At 36.7% G+C, this 23765-nt stretch overlaps 1 protein-coding gene across 7 annotated transcripts in view; it reads right to left on the reverse strand.

Annotated features, from left to right (window-relative positions):
* Positions 1-23765, reverse strand: part of chd5.S (chromodomain helicase DNA binding protein 5 S homeolog) — a 133582-nt gene that overhangs the window by 78837 nt on the left and 30980 nt on the right. For all 7 annotated transcript variants that reach the window (XM_041571481.1, XM_018227958.2, XM_041571479.1 and 4 more), the window contains exons 3-6: positions 11876-12055; positions 3850-3968; positions 3235-3473; positions 1793-1917 (exon numbers count right to left, since the gene is read on the reverse strand). In XM_041571481.1, coding sequence (XP_041427415.1) covers positions 1793-1917; positions 3235-3473; positions 3850-3968; positions 11876-12055 — 663 coding nt within the window. The remainder of the gene's footprint in view (positions 1-1792; positions 1918-3234; positions 3474-3849; positions 3969-11875; positions 12056-23765) is intronic.

Raw genomic sequence — 23765 nt, forward strand, 5'->3', positions numbered from 1 at the left:
ATTTCCTGAATTTCGAGGCAGTGCAGGGGAGCCGGAGGCACTCAGCTCACTGCACTGTAGGACAGGAACCAATCAGCAGCTTACAGGACCTGATAGGGAACTGAAGCCTGTCTGTGCTTGTGTGACTGTAGGGCTGTGATTGGCTGTCCCCCTCCTACTGTGCTTCTGGCAGGGACCGTTAGGACACGCCCACCCTTGCTTTGAAACAGGGACCAGTGAACATCTATAGGGAGCTCTAATAAAGGGACTATTTTTAAAGATAATATTTATTTTAGCACCATGTAAAAGCAACACCATATATTACTCATAAATGCCTACACAATTAGGGGTTTTTTCATTTATTCTATGTCTTCTTTAATAATAAATGTCGATTGCTCTAATTTCTTAATTTAGTGATTTGAGGGGAGTTAAAAAAAACTCACATGAATTGAAATTCAACCCTTGATAACTGTCTTTACTCATGTTCCAGCAATGCAATGCACTCTTCAATGCTACCAGACTCAACTCTACCCTCTTGAATGGTAATGCATGCCCCCCTGAAAGCTTCCTTTGAAAGCATTATGGAATTGCAACAGGACAGTAGGTTGTAATATTAAAAGGGCTTTGCTAGTGGGTCTAACAACAAAGACTTCCTACACATTAGCTGCTATATACTGTATTTCAGAGTATAATTGGCTGGAAATCTAGGAATATCATGATAAATGTCCCCAGTTACTACAACAAATGCAAAATAAAGTACAACGGGTCTAAGCACAGAGTGGACAATTCAGTATAATACATCTACTTTGTTGCCGTGTTCAGCTTGATATATTTATACTATATAATTTAACTAAGACCCTTTAACCTATGAGTTTTCTTATGATAGATAGATATGGTACAGGTATGAGACCCCTTAAACCGGAAACCTGTTATCCATAAAGCTCCGAATTACCTAAAGGCTGTATCCCATAGACTCTATTTTATCCAAATAAACTATATTTTTAAAAATGATTTCCCTTTTCTCTGTAATAATTAAACAGTAGCTTGTACTTGATCCAAACTAAGATATAATTAATCCTTATTGGAAGCAAACCCAGCCTATTGGGTTTATTTCATGTTTACATGAGTTTCTAGTAGACTTGAGGTATGAAGATCCAAATTATGGAAAGATCCATTATCCGGAAAACCCCAGGTCCCGAGCATTCTGGACAGGTCGCTTACCTGTATTACCAATTATGCACTGTGGTAAAAGGTAATGCAGCAATGCTATTTAAATGCTAACAGTAGCAGTCACTATGCGGGTTAGTAACTAAACTGCAAATGCACAAATCATGAAAAATTTGTGATTTTTTTTAAAAAAAATCGGGAATTTTTCGGAATTTATTAAACCCTGAGGATGGAAATGTCTGAATCTGAAAATCCGGCATCTCAGACCTGTCGAGGTTGCATATAAGTCACTGGGAGAAGTCCCAATGATTTTTTGATTGCGCGCTGGGTTTCATGCAATACTCTGAAGTTTTCAGGCGAAAAACCGAAAAAATCGTTAAAATCAGACGAAAAATCCGGGAAAAAAAATCTGATTTTTTTTTTCCGCAAAGCAAATTTTCAGGAAAATGTAATAATAAATAAGCGTACATAAATAAGCAGATTTGATCAGAGTTTGTAGCAGAAAATATTGAGATAAATTCAGACTTTGATAAATAACCCCCTTGGTATATATATAGATTATTTGTAGCTACAGACTGAAGAGTGGCCCCGATATGAGTTCAAATATTCAGAAATGCAGAACAGAAGAAATGTTAAAACTACTTACTGATGAACCTTTTTTTCTTTTGCTGGCCACCCCTCCGAATTTAAATTTGAGGTTTGCCACTTTCTTGCCTTTAGCTTTTTTCTTGTTATCCTTGGACGGTTTAGATTTTTTCCTTACACCAGGTCCTATAAAAACAGCATTATACTTTTGTGAGTAGAAAAGCTACGTTCTCACATATGAGGATCCTGGTAACTTCTACCCCATGTTTTTGGTGGGTCAGCTTTAAGAATATGATTTTTGGCCCCATAAACAAACAGATTAATACATACATAATAGGGAATAATACAGAAATAAAAGAAAGGGATTCCTTGACCATTTATTCCCACCAGGTTCAAGTAAATAATGTCATAAATTTGTGGAGATGGGTCCTTCAGGTAATGGAGAAACTATACAAGAATATGACAGAGGTAAGTAGTAGATAGAGGTCAGTATTAGGATTGCAAACTGATCACTATTTTCCATCTACTTCATTCCAGTATCATTAATAGATAAGGAAGATAACATAGATAGTGTTATTTTTTTAGACAGAAAATGTGGCAGTAACCCCACTGCCTAGAAATCAAGGACCACAAAGAGTTATTCATGTAAAGACCCTCTGGAGGGGGGATTAGAACTCATAAAACGTGTACAGTCTATAATGCTAGTATTTATAAAATAAAGTCTGAGTCAAAATAAGGACAAACCGTTTTGTTCACATTAGAAAATATCATTATATACAATAAACAGAGGCTTGAAATGCTAGGTTACGTTTATGACAATTTTTAGGAACTATGTACCTCTTAATCAGGGTGGCAGATGCAAAGCATTCCTAAACCCATAATTAATATTTTTAAATAGGGCACAAAATACTATTTAAGCAGGAGAAGCCAATAGTATAAAGGAAACCATGGATTCTATTATGGGTTCCCCCAGTGACAATATGCACACCATTTATCAGAAGAATCATGATGGACATATTCTGCACCAATATGGAGGCACAGGAGCATGACTGTACCGTTCTAGATTCCATCAATATGGACTCAACATTGTATCCATTTTGGTGCACCCATAGTTGCAGGTGTGTTTGTAAATGACCCCATTGACTCTTTTTATTTGTGCCTATACACACTCCTGAACATTATGCACCAACCAGTGCTCTAATGAATAGTTGCAACGGAGCCGTGGAATAAATAACACCCTAGATCTACTGGGAATTCCAGGATTCATGTAGTGGGCTGAATCTAAATCACGATTTGCATTTAGCTAACAAGTGGTTTTTGATACCACACTACTGCAATTAATAAAACTGTGCCCTTTAACTTTTTTAAAGGGCACTTGTTATGACACACTTCTGGGGACAATGTAACAGTAAAGGTAAAAAACATGGAGATGTGTCTGAATAGTGTCTGTAAATATTTTGCTTCCTTTTCTGAGAATAAGCTGTAGTGATGTTGGGAACATACCTTTTCCTTCCTTGGTTTTTGCCTTCCTTATAGGTGCGGGTTGGACTGGTTGGGGGGGAAGGACCAATAGTGGAGGAGAAACAACCACAGTTTCAACTGCTGCTGCGACCGCAGCAGCTGCAGCTGCTGCAGAACTTCCCTTTAGTGGATTATTAGCACTGAACTCCCTCCATTTTGCCCCAAGTACAGTCATCATCTTCGACATTGGGATTTTTGGATTCTTCTTTGCAATTAAAGGCCTAAATTGTTGAAAAAAAATTCATCATCAATTCACATGTTTAATGAAAGCAGATTCCCTTATATGACAGGTGAATTGTCCAATATTCATTGCCGTTAAAAAAGATGTGTGTGTGTGTGGCCCACCCAACTCAAATACAATCGTACAGTATGGCTGCAGCTACTGTTGTTAAAGAAATGACAGAGGAGATTTTGTCACAAATTTTCTGCACATCATAAGTCATAATTTTAAAAAAAAAAACAAGTAGCAAAAATAATACATGGAATTACACTGAAATGTTTGCTGTTTCTCAAATTACAAATGATAAGATATAATAAAATGAAATATAATAAATGGACACAAGAATTGAAAACAGATGAACCTGAAATCTGTCTTACCTGAGAAACTGACTGAAAGCCTTGTAGTTGGTCAATGTATGATAATCTTCCTCTGAGAAAACATAGTCCACATTGTCTAGGCCCCACTCTTCCATTAACTGAGATGAAGTTTTAGGCTCCTTGAAAATAAACAGAATTCACGCTGTTAAAAATCCACTGCAATAATACATTACCTGAAGAAGATCAGTACTCAAAAATAGGTGTGACGTTCTTCCATGGACAAAGCCCTGCACAATTTTGCATATAGGGAATTAAAAAAAGAATTGCCAAGAGCTAGTAACAATATTTTTATTTAAGGACCAAAATCCCACATCCAAATCACTGTCCAAGGTCCTACTCACTACATTCACTACCTTTGCTTTAAATTGGCCTTAACTGGCATTTTCTGGATTATGGTTTTTCAGATACTAGTTGCCATATCAACATTTTTCTAAGCTATTCGTAGCAGTATCATTTCTGATCATATTGAAATATATATGAATACAGGTATGGGATCCGTTATCCAGAAATCTCTGAATTACATAGAGGCCATCTCCCATAGAATCCATTATAGTCAAATAATCCAAATGTTTTAAAATGTTTTCCTTTTTCTCTTCATGTGATCCAAGCTAACTTATAATGAATCCTTATTGTGTTTATTTAATATTTACATGATTTTCTAGCAGACTGAAGGTATAAAAAAAATCATGGAAAGATCTGTTTTCTGGAAAACCTAAGGCCCAGAGCATTCTGGATAACAGGTCCCTTTCAGCAAATCATCACATAAATCCCTACTACGTATTTGTAGAGTACTAGGGGCCATATGCTGTTTTTGAATTGGTATTCCAGCATGGCTTTTCTTTGCTGAATCTCACTGGCACCATAATAAAGATTTGGCAGAAAATAAAAATACTAAAAAATATAAATCTAGAGAAAGCTTGGTGACATTTTCAAGGATTTGTAACTGTGTGTGGGAGTGTTTTTTTTATATTTTACTCCACATTTTCTTGTACAAAATGTGTGTCCTGGTTTTAATTAAAATGGCCTCTGTGAATTTTGTTTTCTCCGAAATGTTTACAATGCTAACCACATGTATATCTTGCCCTTGGTTCTTCTGTATATTCTGAATTCCAGTTAGTTTGTGCCTCTAATGAATTACTGTGCAAGGTTGTACATATGATTTTGGGATAAGTCTTTAAAAAACTGTTCCATCATGTATACTTTAAAACTTTAAAGCTTAAAGGGGTTGTTCACCTTTAAATCAACTTTTATCATGATGTACAGAGTGATAATCTGAGACAATTTGGAATTGGTCTTCATTTTTGAGTAATTTATCTTTTTATTCACCGGTCTGCAATTTCAGCAATCTGTTTGCTAGGGTCCAAATTACCCCAGCAACCATGCACTGATTTGAATAGAGACTGGAATATGAATAGGAGAGGCCTGAATACCAAGATAAGTAATAAAAAGTAGCAATAACAATGCTTAATAACAAGAGCCAGAAGAAGGTGGCAAATAATTAAAAAATATTATTAAAAAGAAAAAAAGAAAGCTAAAAAGAGTTAGAAGAAAAAGTCAAATTATGTAAAAAGAATGAATAAAGAAGATAAATTAGAAAGTTGCTTAGAATGAGCCATTCTATAATCAAAGTAGTACACTTATGGGACCTGTTATCCAGAATTCTTGAGACCTTCTTTGGGATTCTTTCTGTTATTTGGATCTTTATACCTTAGTCTACTAGAAAATCCTTTAAACATTTAATAAACCCAATAGTCTGGTTTTGCTTCCAGTAAGGATTAATTATATCTTAGTTTGGTTAAAGAGCGAGGGACTGTTTTATTATTACAGAGAAAAAAAGAAATAATTTTTTAGAATTTGGATAAAATGGAGGGGGGGCTACGCTTAGGGAACTGTCAGAAACCATTAAAAATCATGAAAAAGTCTGCATATTTTTTAATTTATGTATATTGCAAAGTTGCTTGAAGTTATGTTTACTTTTTGAAAAGCTTAAGTTATGTTTTTGTGGAGTTCCTCTTTAATGGTTTGGAACAGTTTCCTAAGCCTAGCCCCCTGCTCTCCTGCTGATTAGTGATGGGCGAATTTCTTGCGAAATTCGCGAAACAGCGAAAAGTTTGTGAAACAGCGCCGGCGTCTCATTTTTTATGCCAGTGTCCGTTTTTTTAATGCCGGCGTCCGTTTTTGACGAAAAAGCGCCGCCCTCCTGAAAATTGTTTTTTTTTTGGACGCCGGCAAATTTTCGCACCGTTTCGCGAATGTATTCGACGTCGGCAATCGCACAAATTCGCCATGAATTTGCGCCTGCCGAATAAATTCGTCCATCACTACTGCTGATCTGTCTGACACTTTGCTGAGCTGGCTGACTACTGTTACTTTGTATCAGCAGCCATTTGTCCTCAGCCTGTATCCTTCAAACCCCACAATTCCCTGCACAAGTGATTTTAATAAGGAAAGGAACATCACAGTGCAATGCATTGTGGGTTAAGTAGTTCCTGCATGCTGTATGTAAACTGTAGAGAAGTCATTACAATTTGTAACATCAGTGTTTAGTCCCTCCTTCCCTGCCAGGATTTCAAATGATTCAGAAAGATCAGAACTGTTAAACAACTGGAATTTAGCATAGAAAATGGCATTTATTCATACTTTTTGAAGAAAGTGGCAACTGTGATGGGTATATTAAGAGTTTCTGTGTTATGTGGGCATCTTTATCTTTTTGCAGCTTTTTCTATTTAATAAACTACTCTCACCTTTTCCCTCTCTGGTAAGAAATCATCAAACTACCTAATTATTACACATTTCCTGTTCCAAAATCTAACTGACAACTTTTTGCTTCATGATGAAAGTGTTAAAAACGGTGCTTGTTTGTGTTGTTTCCCAAAAGAGGACATTTTTCTCTTACTCTTTCTGCTGCTTCCTGCTCAATTTAAAGCATACAGTAAAAGTTATAGTGCGCAATGTAAAAAAATAACATTCGGTTTTAACATCTGGTAGTTTTTAATGAAACCTGAAGTCAGAAGATTTAACTCTGAGTGAACTGAAACGTAACTCTCACACACTTCCACACTTAAGTGCCCACCATGGGTTTATTTTTGTATCTATGACAAGGCCTGTGTGCTTTGAACCTAGACTTATTTAACAATACTTCCAAGCACTATTGCACCTATGCTATTTTGATGTGCAGATCTCCATACTTTGATTGTAAGCTCCACAGGGAGCTTCTTCTTACTGTGTGTCATACCACATGGCACTTTATCTCTGTGTTTTTATACTTTTTGAAAGTATTTAGTTTTTTCCCAGAGGAAAATCACTTTGCTTGTTAAATAAAATCAGTTACTCTAACCGAGCCTGTACTTTTTTGTTATTATATATATAGTTTATTGGGCAGGACAGCACTCTGTCTTAACAGCCCAGGTGCAAAGTAAAAAATACATATATAGAAAAAGACTAGCAACAACTGGATTTTCTTTAGCAAAATAGTATGCATAAGCGATATGATGTTTCGATCCCCGAGGAGCTTAATTAAAATGACACGTAGGCACAAAAGATAACCCCTTTTGTAACAGGCTTAATTCACCCGGGATAAGTGTGTGCTGGGGTAATTATATATAGCGATTGCTACTCCTTCCGATTTCTGCCTCTTCTTATCCCTTCCTTGTTGGGTACATTTTACGTGACCCTGACCCGTAGGAGGTCTGTTGGTCACTACTGGGGGTTCCTCTTGAAAAGGGGAAGTCATAGGAGGGTCTAAAGTTACACTCGTTGTTCACTTTCACAATCTCATCCGCATCGGATATATATATACTGTATACAGTCTAGGGATGCACCGAATCCAGGATTCGGTTCGGGATTCGGCCAAGATTCTGCCTTTTTCAGCAGGATTCGGATTCGGCCGAAATCCTTGTGCCTGGCCGAATCGAATCCAAATTTGCATATGCAAATTGTGGGGAGGGCGGATTTCACTTGACTTTTTGTTACAAAACAAGGATGTAAATCAATTTTTTCCACTTTTTCCTTTCCCGCCCCTAATTTGCATATGCAAATTAGGATTCGGATTCGGTTTGGTATTCAGCCGAATCTTCCAAGATGGATTTGGGGATTCGGCCGAATCCAAAATAGTGGATTCGGTGCATTCCTAATACAGTCATATGAAAAAGTTAAGGAACCCCTCTCAGCTTGCATAATAATTTACTACACTATAAACAAAAAAGACAACAGTGGTATGTCTTTCATTTCCCAGTACTGGGGTGTTTTGTGAAGATTTTTATTGAAGCAGTATTCAGTTGTATGAAATTAAATCAAATGTGAAAAACTGGCTATGCAAATTTTAATTTTGCTAATTTGAATGCATGTACAGTACTGATTACTGGCAACACCAAATTGGTTGGATTAGCTCGTTAAGCTTTGAACTTCATAAGCAGATGTGTCCAATCATGAGAAAAAGTATTTAAGGTGGCCAATTGCAAGTTGTGCTTCAGTTTGACTCTCATCTGAAGAGTGACAGCATGGGATGCTCAAAACAACTCTCAAAAGATCTGAAAACAAAGATTGTTCAGTATCATGGTTTAGGGAAAGGCTACAAAAAGCTATCTCAGAGTTTTAAACTGTCATTTTCAACTGTAAGGAATGTAATCAGGATATGGAAGGCCACAGGCACAGTTGCTGTAAAACCCAGGTCTGGCAGGCCAAGAAAAATACAGGAGCGGCATATGCGGAGGATTGTGAGAGTTGTTACAAACAACCCTAAGATCACCTCCAAAGACCTGCAAGAGCATTTTGCTGCAGATGGTGTATCTGTACTTTTGCATGGTGGAAGAAGAACACCACATTCCAAGAAAAACACCTGATACCTACTGTCAAATTTGGTGGAGGTTCCATCATGCTGTGGGGCTGTGTGGCTAGTTCAGGGGCTGGGGCCCTTGTTAAAGTTGTGGGTTGGATGAATTCAACCCAATATCAACAAATTATTCAGGATAACGTTCAAGCATCAATCACAAAATTGAAGTTACACAGGGGTTGGATATTCCAACAAGACAATGACCCTAAACACACTTCGAAATCAAAAACAAAGGCATTTATGCAGAGGGAGAAGTACAATATTCTGGAATGGCCGTCACAGTCCCCTACCTTGAATATCATCGAAAATCTATGGGATGATTTAAAGCAGGCTGTCCATGCTCATCAGCCATCAAATTTAACTGAACTGGAGAGATTTTGTATGGACAAATGGTCAAAAATACCGCCATCCAGAATCCAGACACTCATCAAAGGCTATAGGAGGCGCCTAGAGGCTGTTACATTTGCAAAAAGAGGCTCAACTATGTATTGATGAAATATCTCTGTTGGGGTGCCTAAATATATGCATGCACCTGTCTAATTTTGTTATGATGCATATTGCATATTTTCTTTATGTCACTGCTGAAACACTACTGTTTCCATAAGGCATGTTATACATTAAAAAGTCTGCAATCGCAGGTCTTAATAACAAAATAAAATAGCTTTATTGATCGGTGACTGATGTTTTAACTAGCAATCTAGCCTTTATCAAAGTGATACTACAAACAAACCAAAGCCTAATAAACCTCAATTGATGGGAAAGGAATATGTATGATATCATATCATGTTGCAAACGAGGGACTGCCTGTCCCCAATCAAATAGAACACAAACAAAACACGATATAAAAAAAAAAGTAAAATAGCAAAACATTAAACCAAAAATATGTCCAAAGTAAATAAATGATAATACAAAATAACAAATTTATGTTGCAAATAACTAATGATACAGTGACAGTCTCATGGCAAACATGTAACAAATATATATATATATATATATATATATATATATATATATATATATATATATATATATATCAAATTGGCAAATAAACCGCACAACCAGGTCTTGCATAGAGTGTAAAAATCACAAACTTATTTATTTATCGACGTTTCGGCTCCAAACTTAAGCCGTCTTCAGGAGGTGAAAACCACACACTTTACACACATATTTAAAGGCTAAAATGGCGCCAACATACAAGTGATGACGTCATCACACTGCTGTGTTCTCATTGGTAATTGTGAATTGACGTGTATGACCCAAAACCAGCTGGGTTTAAACAATACTGTCATTGCAATACACAGTTAAGTCTATTTCAAGACTTCATATATCACTATGCTGCAAATATAAACCAACGTGATATTAGTGTATCCGCGTTCTGTGATTCAGTGTTAATGTGCCCAATAAAAGATAAAAAAGAAAACTAGTGTAGCGCACATCTGGTGCCAAAGGTACCAAAGGTATTAGGTAATGTAGCGCACCAGATGTGCGCTACACTAGTTTTCTTTTTTATCTTTTATTGGGCACATTAACACTGAATCACAGAACGCGGATACACTAATATCACGATGGTTTATATTTGCAGCATAGTGATATATGAAGTCTTGAAATAGACTTAACTGTGTATTGCAATGACAGTATTGTTTAAACCCAGCTGGTTTTGGGTCATACACGTCAATTCACAATTACCAATGAGAACACAGCAGTGTGATGACATCATCACTTGTATGTTGGCGCCATTTTAGCCTTTAAATATGTGTGTAAAGTGTGTGGTTTTCACCTCCTGAAGACGGCTTAAGTTTGGAGCCGAAACGTCGATAAATAAATAAGTTTGTGATTTTTACACTCTATGCAAGACCTGGTTGTGCGGTTTATTTGCCAATTTGATATTAATTATTTAACCAGCACCTAGGCATTGATTTTGACTTGGGAGTGCTCCAGTTTATGCTCTCTGTATATATATATATATATATATATATAACTGCCTTTGTCTTGATATTTTCCCAAAACTCCAAAATGTACTTCTTCGTCCACAGGTATAATAATAGCATTAATTAAACAGGTAGCGATCTAATTGCTGGAGCGCAGCTATAGGCTATGTCAAATGAGCATTTTACATATCCGGCAAGGATAGACAATTAAAATGACTTACGGTACATTTAATTTGGGCTCAGGGTCAAAGCTTCCTAAGTGTGATAAAGGCTGTAATGATGTAGGCATCCATCAAGCAGAACCAGTACATCTTGGTGTTAATGTATGTTACTGGTGTCATCATGTAATTCATATTACTAGTGTGGCAACCTCTTACTAAGCAGGGGATATGATGCCAGGTCAAAAGCAAGTCAATGTAAACTGACCAATAAGCGAAAGGCAGGCCATCAGTTACAGGATTGTGCGATAGTGAAACCAGGAAGAGCCGTGCGTAGAAGAAAAGCAATATCAAAGTGTGATCGATAAACATATGATGCCAATAAGTAATAAAAAGAAGTGTAGAAGGGATGTAGAAGCATAAGGGAATGTAGAAGGGATGTAGAATATAGGGAAACAGAGACCCTAATCTAGTTTCCTCTTCTCCAATAGACTATTTGAGGCATCCAAAAATAGGAATTAAATATTAAAACAAATGTGCACCACACATAATAGATAATATAGTTAGTTAGGCAAAAATGTAATGTATAAAGGCTGGATTGACTGGATGTGTAACATAATAGCCAGAATCCAACTTCCTGCTTTTCAGTTCTATAACTCTGAGCTAGTCAGCGACTTGAAGGGGGGCCACATGGGACATATCTGTTCAGTGAGTTTGTAATTGATTCTCAGCATTCAGCTCAGTTTCAAAAGCAACAGATATGACCCATGTGGCCCCCCCTCAAGTATCTGATTGTTACTGCCTGGTAACCCGGGTAACCAGTCAGTGTAAACCAAGAGAGCTGAAAAGTAGGAAGTAGTGTCCTGGCTATTATGTTAGACACCCAGTCACTCCAGCCTGTATACATTTTTGGCTAACTAACTATATTAGAAACATTTTTTATTTTGCACAGCCTATCTATTTACCCAGTTTTTATTTTTACACTGTACAATTCCTTTAAAGCACAGAATATCTTAATGTCCTATTTATATATTGATAATGGATGAATTCAGAGGACCAATTGAAAACAGAAAATCTATATACAGATATATATATTTTTTTCCTTTTACCTTAATTCCACCTTCTTCATTTTCATCATCATCATCATCTTTCTTTTTACGTTTAGCTTTTTTTTCTTTCTTTTCTTTGAGCTTTTTCTTCTTCTTTTTGTTGGGAGCATAATCACTTCCTTCACTTTCTGACTTTTCCTCAAGCTCATCTTGATTTTCTGATACGTCCTCATCACTTCCCTAGAACAAAAAGCCATTACAGATCATCACAATCAAACAAGCGACTTTCGAAATAAATTCTTTGCACTGCAAAAGAAAATTGCACCTTTACTCTTGTTTTTTTTTTAACATCCTACCATTTAAATACAACACTAAAAACGATTTACAGATCTCACATCTGCCCCTGTTTACACGGTAAATCTAAAAAACAGCGAGAATTAGCTTAACTGGGTAAAGTACAAAAAAAACCTCATCATTGTGGCACCAAGACATTTGGTTGTATTCTTGCAGTTCTGGTCATTGGGCTCAAAGCGAACTGTTTGGACGGGTGCATGCTCTCTGTTCCCCCAACCATAGATATGCTGCATAATAGCCACCAATGATTAACAAGCCTTTGATTTTAATGGAAGTTCTGAGGTTGCTGATCTAATTTACAATTTTAATTAGGTAAAGCCTGTGCAGATCAATGGTGTGACCTAAAAAGTCCTCTTTAAAAAGCATAAATATTTGTTTTCTATATGACAATTGATTTATAATGGAATATGGGCAAAGCAAAAAATATTCCCATTACACCTAAGAACAAGTTGCTTTTTAGGAAAAACTGTGCAGTGCAATAAAATATCAAAATCATTTTAAATTACCAGACTAAAACTATCCAGCATGGCTTGAAAAAAATATCAACATTTGATTTTAACATGCAAAGCAGTGTACGATGGCATTCAAGCATGGTACAAAGTGCTCATACGTATCCTATGTTGCACTTATACTGCCACCTTGGAAATAGCCCAAAGTTAAAATTATAAAGGGAGAGGCGTAGAACTAAATTCAGATTCACATTTTACCTGGAGTTAGGTTGTAAAAAAACACAACCACCCCATTTTTCAATCCCTCTTAGGCTCAAACTGTAATGAAACTTCTCAATCACCTGCACACAGATTCGTGTGAACTTCCATAAAAGATTGCTGGGTAGCAGGTGGGTTTGGGTTGATCTCTGCCTTATGCTTTCCATGACCGCTGCTGGCTTACTACCTTACTCTGCTGGCTTCCGCCTCTGGCAGTCTCTATTTACAGGCGTACGTCTGCCCCGTCCCCTTTCGTGACATCAGAGATGGGGGTCCGGCATAGGTCTGTAAATAGAACGGCCAGGTCGGGTTCGGGTTGGGAAGGCTTGGGTCTTTTGTTGATCCGCACGTTACTACCTTGTCCCAGTGCTGGATTCTGAGACTTGAACTCCTGTTTTCCATAGTGGGTGTTGCACTGATTCCTTAAAATGCAGAGGAATTTTCTAGTTCCAGAATCCATCACTTCATACTTGAACAAGGTATGGAGAGGTTGCATTATATTTTACGGCTAAAGGGGGTTGGAAAAGGTTCTTACAGGTCAGGAATACACTATCACTGATTATTTTATGTTCAATCCAGTGGGGACCAGTTCTTGCCAAATTTGTAGGATTCATTCAAAGATTTAACTAAATAGTTTCTGCTTTTTAAAATGCAATAATGTAATTGGTAAAGGGTCTGCTGGAATTCTGAGTTTGAATAGATTTTAAAGAAAGGAATCTGGCTTCATCAAATGAATGTGCTATTTTTAATGATAATCATAGTACAAGGTTATTTTTTTGCTTATTTATATGTCTCATTTGCATTTTGTAAATAAGCAATCAGTTTAAGCCTCTAGTTGGCATTTATGCCATGGAAAATATTAAAATGTGCTGTAGGCTATTTGGGAAAGGAAATATTAAGAGCAGCAGTACTTTATAAGCACCTTTTTATCCTAAAATACATAAAACCCACCTGATCCCAGATATAACTTATGCTTGATTTGGCAATATAAGTGGGCTTACTCAAACTGGTTTACAAGCTCTATAAAGCCATATCATAGGACGAAAGTGGACTTACACCCATAAAATATAGCCTTTAACAGAGCCCTTACTGTTTCTGTTTATCCACGCAAAATATCCTACTAAAGCTCATAGTAAATATTTCCTAAAAATAGGAACATTTTCTTTCCGAATAAATGGCGAAAATTATTCTTTCCAGAATAAGTTCTACCCAAGTAACCCTTTATTTCCTGCTTTGGAAAAAATGCATACAAATTCTAAAAACTGCTGGTTCTAGAAGAACTACCAACATAAAAATTCAGGACATCATAGGCCCTTTCCTTATCCAGTTAGGTTATACCCAGTCACACCCCCCCCAATCAACCCAAACTCAACTCACTTTCTTATGTCTACGTCTACTGTTATGTGAGTAATACTATCAACTACCACTCTAAGGGAGAAATTCACTAAAGGGTGAATTTTTGCCTTGGAAGGCTAGGCAAACATTCATCAATTCGCAGCTCATACGCTGATATTCAAAGTTAATTTGAATAGGGTGGGTACATATAGGTCGTATATATCTCTTTTTTAGAAATGTTGGTGCAAATGCTTGAAGTGGCCATTTATTATTAAAAATGTCCAAGAAAGCAAAATAAAGACAAAAGAGATCCTCTAATATCCTAGACATGAGCCCACCCTAAAACAAATGTGGCATGTCCCTCAAATGGTTAAAAAAAATAAAACAAAAATATGTAATAGTTACAACTTTTAAACACAATCCCACTTTAAAATATGAAAAAACACCAGCAGGTTTTTTTTTCATTTTTATAACTTTTCGGCATACAGGATTTCATGTCACTGACATAAGGCTGAGGAGGATGTAGCTTCATCTTCATCCAGGTTTAAGGTGGCGAAGGAAACTCTGGTGATAGGAGTAATGTAATGAAAAATTCGCACTTTAGTGAATTTGCAGAGTAACGATCGTTCGTGTGAGAGAAAATGCACCTGGCGAAAGGGCACGAGACTTCGTTAACGACGCTCTCTTTCGGTAGCGAATTGTCCTCTACCTCTGTTAGTGAATTAGTGATGTCCCTGTTGATGGTATTTCCTGGCGAATTTTCGGTACCGACGGCCACTTCACCCTTTAGTATATTTGCCCCTAAGTGAGGGCACAAGTCCATAACCAGAGTTTTATATTTAAAATATCACCAATTTTCTCCTTCATGAAGCACAAAGTGGGCAATTCAGAATGTGACACATTTAGTTCATGTAAATACTCGCAGCCACCAGAACACCAAAACAAACAAATACGTTTAATTTAGTTAATTAAATTTGGGGAACTTTACATGAACCCTGGTATGTGCCCCAAGTTTTTAAGCTTAGAAATGCCCCAGGCAATTTAATGGTATTTTCTCCAAAACCCCAGTGCCTTCAAATGAACTTGTAAATATTCTAGACATAACTTTGTTTATTTTCATAGTCTACTAGTGATAGGCTGAAAATCTGTCTCTGAAAGTGATTGGGTGAGAAAATATACACACATTTCTCTTGTAAAGGGCCCCTAGTATTGATTTAAGTAAAATTTTAAGAAATATAATATATAACCAAGGCACCCATGCCAGATGGAAAACAGGTGTAGGACCTGTTGGTTGAAGTGGTTTTAAGAAAATATTGAGAAATTGTCGGATTAGTAAATAACCCCCTAAATAAACCCAATAGGCTAGTTTTGCTTTAGGATTGCCGCATTTGCAGTGCTCAACTCCCGGTGACCTTGATGGGCAGGCCGAAAATGTATCAGTGTCCCACAGGGTTCTGTTTTGGGTCTACTTGCTATGTAACCTTTACACAAAAATTTTTTAATAGCAATCATCCTTCTGTGCCTAGAAATCAGGCACTATATATTATTCATTGTGGCCTGTATTATGAAAATATTTTTAAAAGTGTTATATGTTCATTTAAAACTATTAAAAATAATATGTTTATGAGGCACACAGACCCGCTTAAATGCCTGTTTATCTCACTTTCCTGCAGGCCATCTTATGGGTTATCATCAAAATTAGCATTAGTAGTGTTAGTATTAAAACATAATGTAATACTTAAAATCATGAAGAGAAATTACCGGTAATTCAAGTACATACTTTTTATTCACTGAACAAAATAAGATTTGCCTGAAAGCTATTGGAACACATTCTGTGTAAGTTCAATTGTTAATACAAAATACATTCCCTGTAACATTATAGCAACAATTGCAGAACATCCAATTGCTAGACACAACCCCCCTCCCTTCTACTGAAAACTGTGTTTAATGTGATAGGTACCGTATATACTCGAGTATAAGCCGACCCGAGTATAAGCCGAGGTACCTAATTTTACCTACGAAAACTGGGAAAACTTATTGACTCTAGTATAAGCCTAGACACAACTACAGCCCTGTCTCCCAGCAGTGCACATTCCGCCAAAGCGACCCCCCCCAGCGATCAACCGGACTTCTTTGCAAAGTTGATGGTGAGAGAGAATTGCCAAACGGATCACTGTGTGCATTGTCCCACTGTCCCACTACCATGTGCAGAGGGTGCTGTGTGATATTGCCATCACTGTTAATCTTTCGTATAACCAACAGAGGGCGCTGTGTGATATTGCCATCACTGTTAATCCTTCATATAACCAAAAGAGGGCGCTGTGTGATATTGTAGTCACTGTTATACTTTCATATAACCAACAGAGGGTGCTGTGTGATATTGCAATAGCACACAGCACCCTCTGTTGGTTATATGAAAGAATAACAGTGACTGCAGTATCACACAGCCACTGTTATTCTTTCATATAACCAACAGAGGGTGCTGTGTGCTATTGCAGTCACTGTTATTCTTTCATATAACCAACAGAGGGCGCACTGTTATTCTTCCATATAACCAACAGAGGGTGCTGTGTGCTATTGCAGTCACTGTTATTCTTTCATATAACCAACAGAGAGCGCACTGTTATTCTTTCATATAACCAACAGAGGGTGCTGTGTGCTATTGCAGTCACTGTTATTCTTTCATATAACCAACAGAGGGCGCACTGTTATTCTTCCATATAACCAACAGAGGGTGCTGTGTGCTATTGCAGTCACTGTTATTCTTTCATATAACCAACAGAGGGCGCACTGTTATTCTTTCATATAACCAACAGAGGGTGCTGTGTGCTATTGCAGTCACTGTTATTCTTTCATATAACCAACAGAGGGCGCACTGTTATTCTTCCATATAACCAACAGAGGGTGCTGTGTGCTATTGCAGTCACTGTTATTCTTTCATATAACCAACAGAGAGCGCACTGTTATTCTTTCATATAACCAACAGAGGGTGCTGTGTGCTATTGCAGTCACTGTTATTCTTTCATATAACCAACAGAGGGCGCACTGTTATTCTTCCATATAACCAACAGAGGGTGCTGTGTGCTATTGCAGTCACTGTTATTCTTTCATATAACCAACAGAGGGCGCACTGTTATTCTTTCATATAACCAACAGAGGGTGCTGTGTGCTATTGCAGTCACTGTTATTCTTTCATATAACCAACAGAGGGCGCACTGTTATTCTTTTATTTAACCAACAGAGGGCGCTGTGTGATATTGCAGTCACTATTATTCTTTCATATAACCAACAGAGGGCTCACTGTTATTCTTTCATATAACCAACAGAGGGCGCATTGTTATTCTTTCATATAACCAACAGAGGGCACTGTGGGATATTGCAGTCTCTCCCCAAGTGAACTGTTGGTATAGGAATGATTAAAAGTGACTGCAATCTCAGCTACCGCCCGCTGACCCGAGTATAAGCCGAGGTAGACTTTTTCAGCACATTTTGGATGCTGAAAAACTCGGCTTAATATTTTTCTAATATTTTTGCAGAATGAGAGGACACTCTTTCTATTCCCTGTTATATTCACCATGTAAAACAGAAATTGTATTCACTGAATGAGCATAACTAGTGATGGGCGAATTTGGGGCGTTTCGCCAAAAAATTCGCGAATTTCACACGAAATTTAGGAAACTGCAAACGGCGCCGGCAAATTTGGGACTGCAGTTTACAATAAGGCCCAATTAAGCAAAAATGTATTAATGTTTCACTGATGTCTGTAATAACTATGAGGAGAAAATAAATTCAAAATTTGCCAAAATAAGTAAATAGTAAGAAAAAAATTAAGACGGGGTAGGGTTGTTTTCTCTGGAAAAAAAAATCACTTTTAGTCTTCTAATTTATTTGTAAAGAATAAACATGTCCCCTCGCCGTTTTCTCCTGAGAAAACAACCTTAACAGTCAACCATCATAGTTTAAATCCTCTATGCCTTTTAGCAGTTTAGTTGCACGTCTCTGCAACAACCCTAACACTAATCTATAACGGGGCAAAATTATGTTTTCATCCTTTAAAATAATGCTTTTTTTATGCAAGACAGCACTTTATTTGCTTTAGTAGTCACTGAATGACACTGCCTAGAATAAAACAGCATGTTAGCCAAAAAAAACCCAAGATCCTTTTCAGTTAAAGATACATCTAACACAACACCATTTACGGTAGTACAGGTATGGGACCTATTATCCAGAATGCTCGGGACCTGGGGTTTTCCGGATAATGGATCTTTCCGTAATTTGGTTCTTCATGCCTTATGTCTATTAGAAATTCATTTAAACATTAAATAAACCCAATAGGCTGGTTTTGCTTCCGATAAGGATTAATTATATCTTAGTTGGGATCAAGTACAAGTTACTGTTTTATTATTACAGAGAAAAAGGAAATTATTTTAAAAAATTTGGATTATTTGGATAAAATGGAGTCTATGGGAGACAGCCATTCAGTAATTTGGAGCTTTCTGGATATCGGGTTTCCGGTTTAGGGATCCAATACCTGTACAGTATATAACACGCATTTATTTTATTTCTGCCATCATGTACTATACAACACTGAACCACATTTGCCATTTTGCTGCCTAGTTTTCCGTTTTAGTGAAATCAATTGGCTAAGTGGCAGCATCCTCAAATAAACCAATTAAAACAGGAGTTTCAAATATTTTAATTTCTGCAAATGTGTGAAATATACGACCAACCATGCTCAAATAACAATTTCATTTTATTCAAATGATGGAAGTATAAATGTATTCCATTTGAAGCATCCTGAACTCCACAATTCTTTCTTTTCTTTTTTTTTTGAAATAGGTACTTAGGGACATTTTTTAAAATGTAAATACATGTTCAGTGAAATTTGGCATAATGCCAATAACATAAGATTTATAGTGTCAGCTATAGGCCTGGGTTTAGCGCAAGCCAGGACATTATTTATGTTTGAATATTCTCCCTGGGCTTGCATAGATTTCATTCCACAGTCCAAAAACATTAATTAAAGGCAGGTTGACTGTCATCTAATAAAATTAACAATAGTGTATCATAGGTTCCTTATATTGTAAACTCAACTGGGGTGGGACTAAAGTGAATGATGGATAGGCTCTATAAAGCAGTGAAGACTTTGCCACCCCTATAATGTAATATTGCTAACCAACAAACCCAATGCCTGGTCTGTGCTCCTCCATTATGTAGGAAGACAGTGTTTATATGTCAGACAGTGCCCCAAAATTCTGATCCAGAACTTTTGCTCATTAACGGACCAAAATAAAAAATTGGTGATTTTTTATCAAAGCTTTGTAAGCATATCTGCCCTACACTAAAAACTGCAATATTTAGTAGAGGTAAATATTCATATGGACACCTTTTATAATGGATTTGCCATAGAATAACTGTAGCTATGCCCACTCCTCTGACTCACACTGTGCACGCGTGCTTTACTTCAGATGGAAAAAATTACTATTAAAATTATAAATGTTGTGACAATTGCAAATTCTGTCTTGACATTTTCCTGTACTCTGCCACTATTTATCAATTTTTATTCTGCAAACAAAAACATTCCTTTTTATTTTTCTCTTTACATTTTATTTTTATTCTCTGAAAATGGAGCCTTTCCAAAAAATATTGTTATAAACAGCTATAATTTAGCCATTGAATAATTGGTTTCTATAGTAACAGATGCTGTACGGGTTGAAATCATTTCCCTCTCCACGCCAACCCCTTATTTCATTTCTCTGTTGCACAGAATAACAAGGACTTTCGGTTACATGAATCCAAGATTAAAATGAAAGAGCAAGTCATAAGGAATATAAGATACAGCTCGTCTGCAGCTTCTTCTTCTAGCTAAAAAAACAGTATTTTGTATTTTTATACCAACCTGAACAATATGCCAAACATATAAACATGAAATTATTTGTTTTTTGTTATTAAAAAAATTCCTTTTACAGCAATGATTAAAAAAATACTAGACAGGGGGTTATTCACAGAACTAGGGTTACCACAGTAGGTCAAAGACAAAGCCTAAAACCACAATATCCTTGTGGACATTATCTGATGCTGATGAGTACATAGCTGGGTCTGGGTGGAGGCATGTTATCAAACCATATTGGCAGTACAAAGAAACAATACACCATTTTTAAAAATCACTGCCAACCCCTAAATTTATACAGTTCAGTATGGGCCAATTTGACTATTAATGTTGATAAACTGCCCATATAACTCACATATTTAGCCATTTAACAGCTGTCTTAGGACCTGGACAATGTGCCATTATTGAAAGAAGCATACATTTTGCACTCTAACAGAAATTCTTAAGGAGAATCTCCAGTCTGCTGAGGTGTAATTGTTATTTGCAGCACGACAATCATCCAAAAACATAAAACAAGTCTCTGACAGGACTCTGGCCAAGTTCTGACTCGAACTAAACAGAAATAATCCTAAAATATGTAGTTCATGCATCAAAATATATTAATAATTCAGAATTAGAAGAGTGGACTTAATATCCTCAACAGCCACGTGAAAGACTAATATCCAATGGCAAAATGTTATTACTGCTGATAAAGACAGACAGTTAGATTTTCAAAAATATGAGTACTGGATAACTTTGTTTAATTAGATTAATTTTGCCTAATATTGCATTTGGTTTATAGATCATAAAAAATTCAGGGTGAAGAAGAAAACTTTTCCCACATGACTACATCATATATAATTACAGATACACAAAAAGACCAGTTGCTCTTTAGTGAGATTCGAAATGGTAAAAGTTTACATTAACTGAGAAACATACTCCCACAGGGAGTGAGATGGTTAGGGCAAGTGTATTTGGAGCTTACATTACAAGTCCAAATCTCTCCCACCACCAATTATGAATTTAGCTCTTATCTAATTACTTTTCCACGTTGGATTCATAAATACTGTGTAGAATGTTTATTTAGGGGGTTATTTATTAAAGTCTGAATGCAAAAAAAACTATAACTATAAAATCCTAATTTTTAGTGGCAAAGAAAACTCAAATCTTTGGGGATTTATTAAAGTTTCTGTGGTCTGGAAATAGCCTGAAAATCCGACTATTTGGGGCTTTTAGGGCAAAAAGCTGAAAAATTCTGACATTTTGGGAAAAAGCCCAAAAAATCTAGCAATTCGAGAGAAAAAATCTGAAAAAAACATACGATTCAGATTTTCACTAAAATTTATTGAGTTTTCCCCCAGATCCGATTAAATTGTGCTTTTTTATTAATAAATAAGGTCAAATTGTGGATTCTAGTTCGCTTGGACTTTTTTAAGATAAAATTATCAGAAAAAATTCATGCCCTTATCGCCAGGTGAATTTTCGTTTAGGTGAATGATCGTTACTCCGTGAATTTTACAGAATGTTACCTCTTATGTCAGAGTTTCCTTCGCCTGCTTAGACAAACTGATAAAATGGATCTACACCTTCCTCAATCTCATGTCAGAGACATCATACCCTGTATGTCGAAAAATGGAAAAAAAAAAACACTGGCATTTTTTCATATTTTAAATTGGGATTGTGTTTAAAAGTTGTAACCGTTAAAATTGTTATAACTTTTTTTTAACCATTTGAGGGGCATGCCACATTTGTTTTAGGGTGGGCTCATGTCTAGGCCATTAGAGGCTCTCTTTTGTCTTTCTTTTGCTTCCTTGGACATTTTTAATAATAAGTGGCAACTTCAAGTATTTGCACAAACAAAGACATATATATGACCTATACCCCCCTATTCAAATTGACCTAAGCGCAAGCACAACTGAAGTTTCACTAGGCAGAAACGAAGGTTAGCAAAAGTTCGCTATGAAATGCTCACACTGACGAATTTACGCTATTGAAACTTGCCAGTGTTCGGCTGCAGAGATGCTACTTCACATTTTAGTGAATTAACGTAGTGGGGGCGAATTTGTGCCTGCCAAAGTGGCGCAAAGTGCGGTGGAGTCTTCGCAGGCAAAAATTCGCCCTTTAGTGAATTTGCCTCCACTTTTTGAACAAGTTCTTTCCATAGCAAGGTTCTACAAATTGCTTGTGTCAGCACAGTCCAGTAATATTTAATATGTTTCACAGTGAACAAGGCCTGTACTAAAAAAAAAGAATTGTTGGATTCTTATAAATCTAGTTCATGGTTACAGGTCTGGAAACCATATAAGTTTCAGCATCTTGCAGGTAAAAATGTCACAAATGTCTTATACCCTGATGCAGCTGTTCTGTAACTAACTAAAATGAGCTTTGAAGTAAAAAATATTTTCAATTAACTATTTATTCAGACTGGTTATGACGATGCCCCATATGGCTCTATCTAATACAGTTTGCTCTGGAGGGAAATCAACATTAAAGGAGAAGGAAAGGTTAAAATGAAGTAAGCTTTATCAGAAAGGTCTATATAAATATATAAGTCCTCTGTCAAAAGAAACATCACATTTCTTTCCTTCTATTGTGTACACATGGGCTTCTGTATCAGACTTCCTGTTTTCAGCTTAAACCTCCAGGACAGGGATTGAGCATGCTCAGTTTGCTCCTCTCCCCCTTCCTTTCCCCCCTCCCTGCTGTAATCTGATCCCAGAGCTATGAGTGAGCAGGGAGAGACTCAGGCAGGAAGTGATGTCACATCAAGCCAATATGGCAGCTGCTATCCTAAACAAACAGAGAGCTCTTTACTTAGGTATGGTAAAGCATTCCGCAGAATAAATATAGTGTTATAGCTTGCACTATTGAGCAACTTCACTACAACATGATATACACATGCTGTTGGGTGACATATATCTTGTCAAGCCTATTTCTAAGGCCAGCTGGTAGCTCAGTTGTCTTCCAGTAATTACTAAGTAAGCAAGTGTTACAGCAGCCACTTTCCTATTTGGCTTCAGTCAAAGATTTTTACTCAAGTCTGTCTGGCCCCTGCCTCAAACCCGGAGTCACTTGCATCCATTCATTTATTTTCACAACTTTTCTTTAAACAATTAAATTTCTGAAAGAAGTTGTTCTTTGCATTTAAATTGAATCAAAAGTTGTTACATGTAATTAAATAGATGCATGTATGTTTACTGCTCCAGCCCACACTGCAAAAGGCCAACATAAGGCAGTTCTCAGCAAACGGTAATGATTTTACTTTTGTACACCTATCTTACACCAAGTAACACCAAAAAATAAAAGTCTTTTAAAGGATTGACAATATATATGACAATATGTACTGTTGCGCTGCTTTGGTAAATCTGATGTGCTTCAGAAAAACTACTACTAGTTTATATAAACAAATTGCAGTGTAGCGATGGGGGCAATCGTTCCAGCACTCTACAGAAAAAAACTGAACATATAAGTGCTCATTTACTAACATGCATGTGAAATTGCCCAAAAGCAGTTGCAAGTAGCAGTCAATCAGCAATTAGCTTCAAACAGCCTCCTACAAGTTAGAAAGCAAAAGCAAAGGTTTGATTGGTTCCTATGAAATTGTACTATTTGGCAATTTAGTTGAAATGGGCACCACTCAGAATAAACAAAACAAAATAAATTCAAGGCCTTTATCCCTGTGCTT

The sequence above is a fragment of the Xenopus laevis genome, chromosome 7S (genome assembly GCF_017654675.1).
Source record: "Xenopus laevis strain J_2021 chromosome 7S, Xenopus_laevis_v10.1, whole genome shotgun sequence".
Classification (NCBI taxonomy): domain Eukaryota; kingdom Metazoa; phylum Chordata; class Amphibia; order Anura; family Pipidae; genus Xenopus; species Xenopus laevis.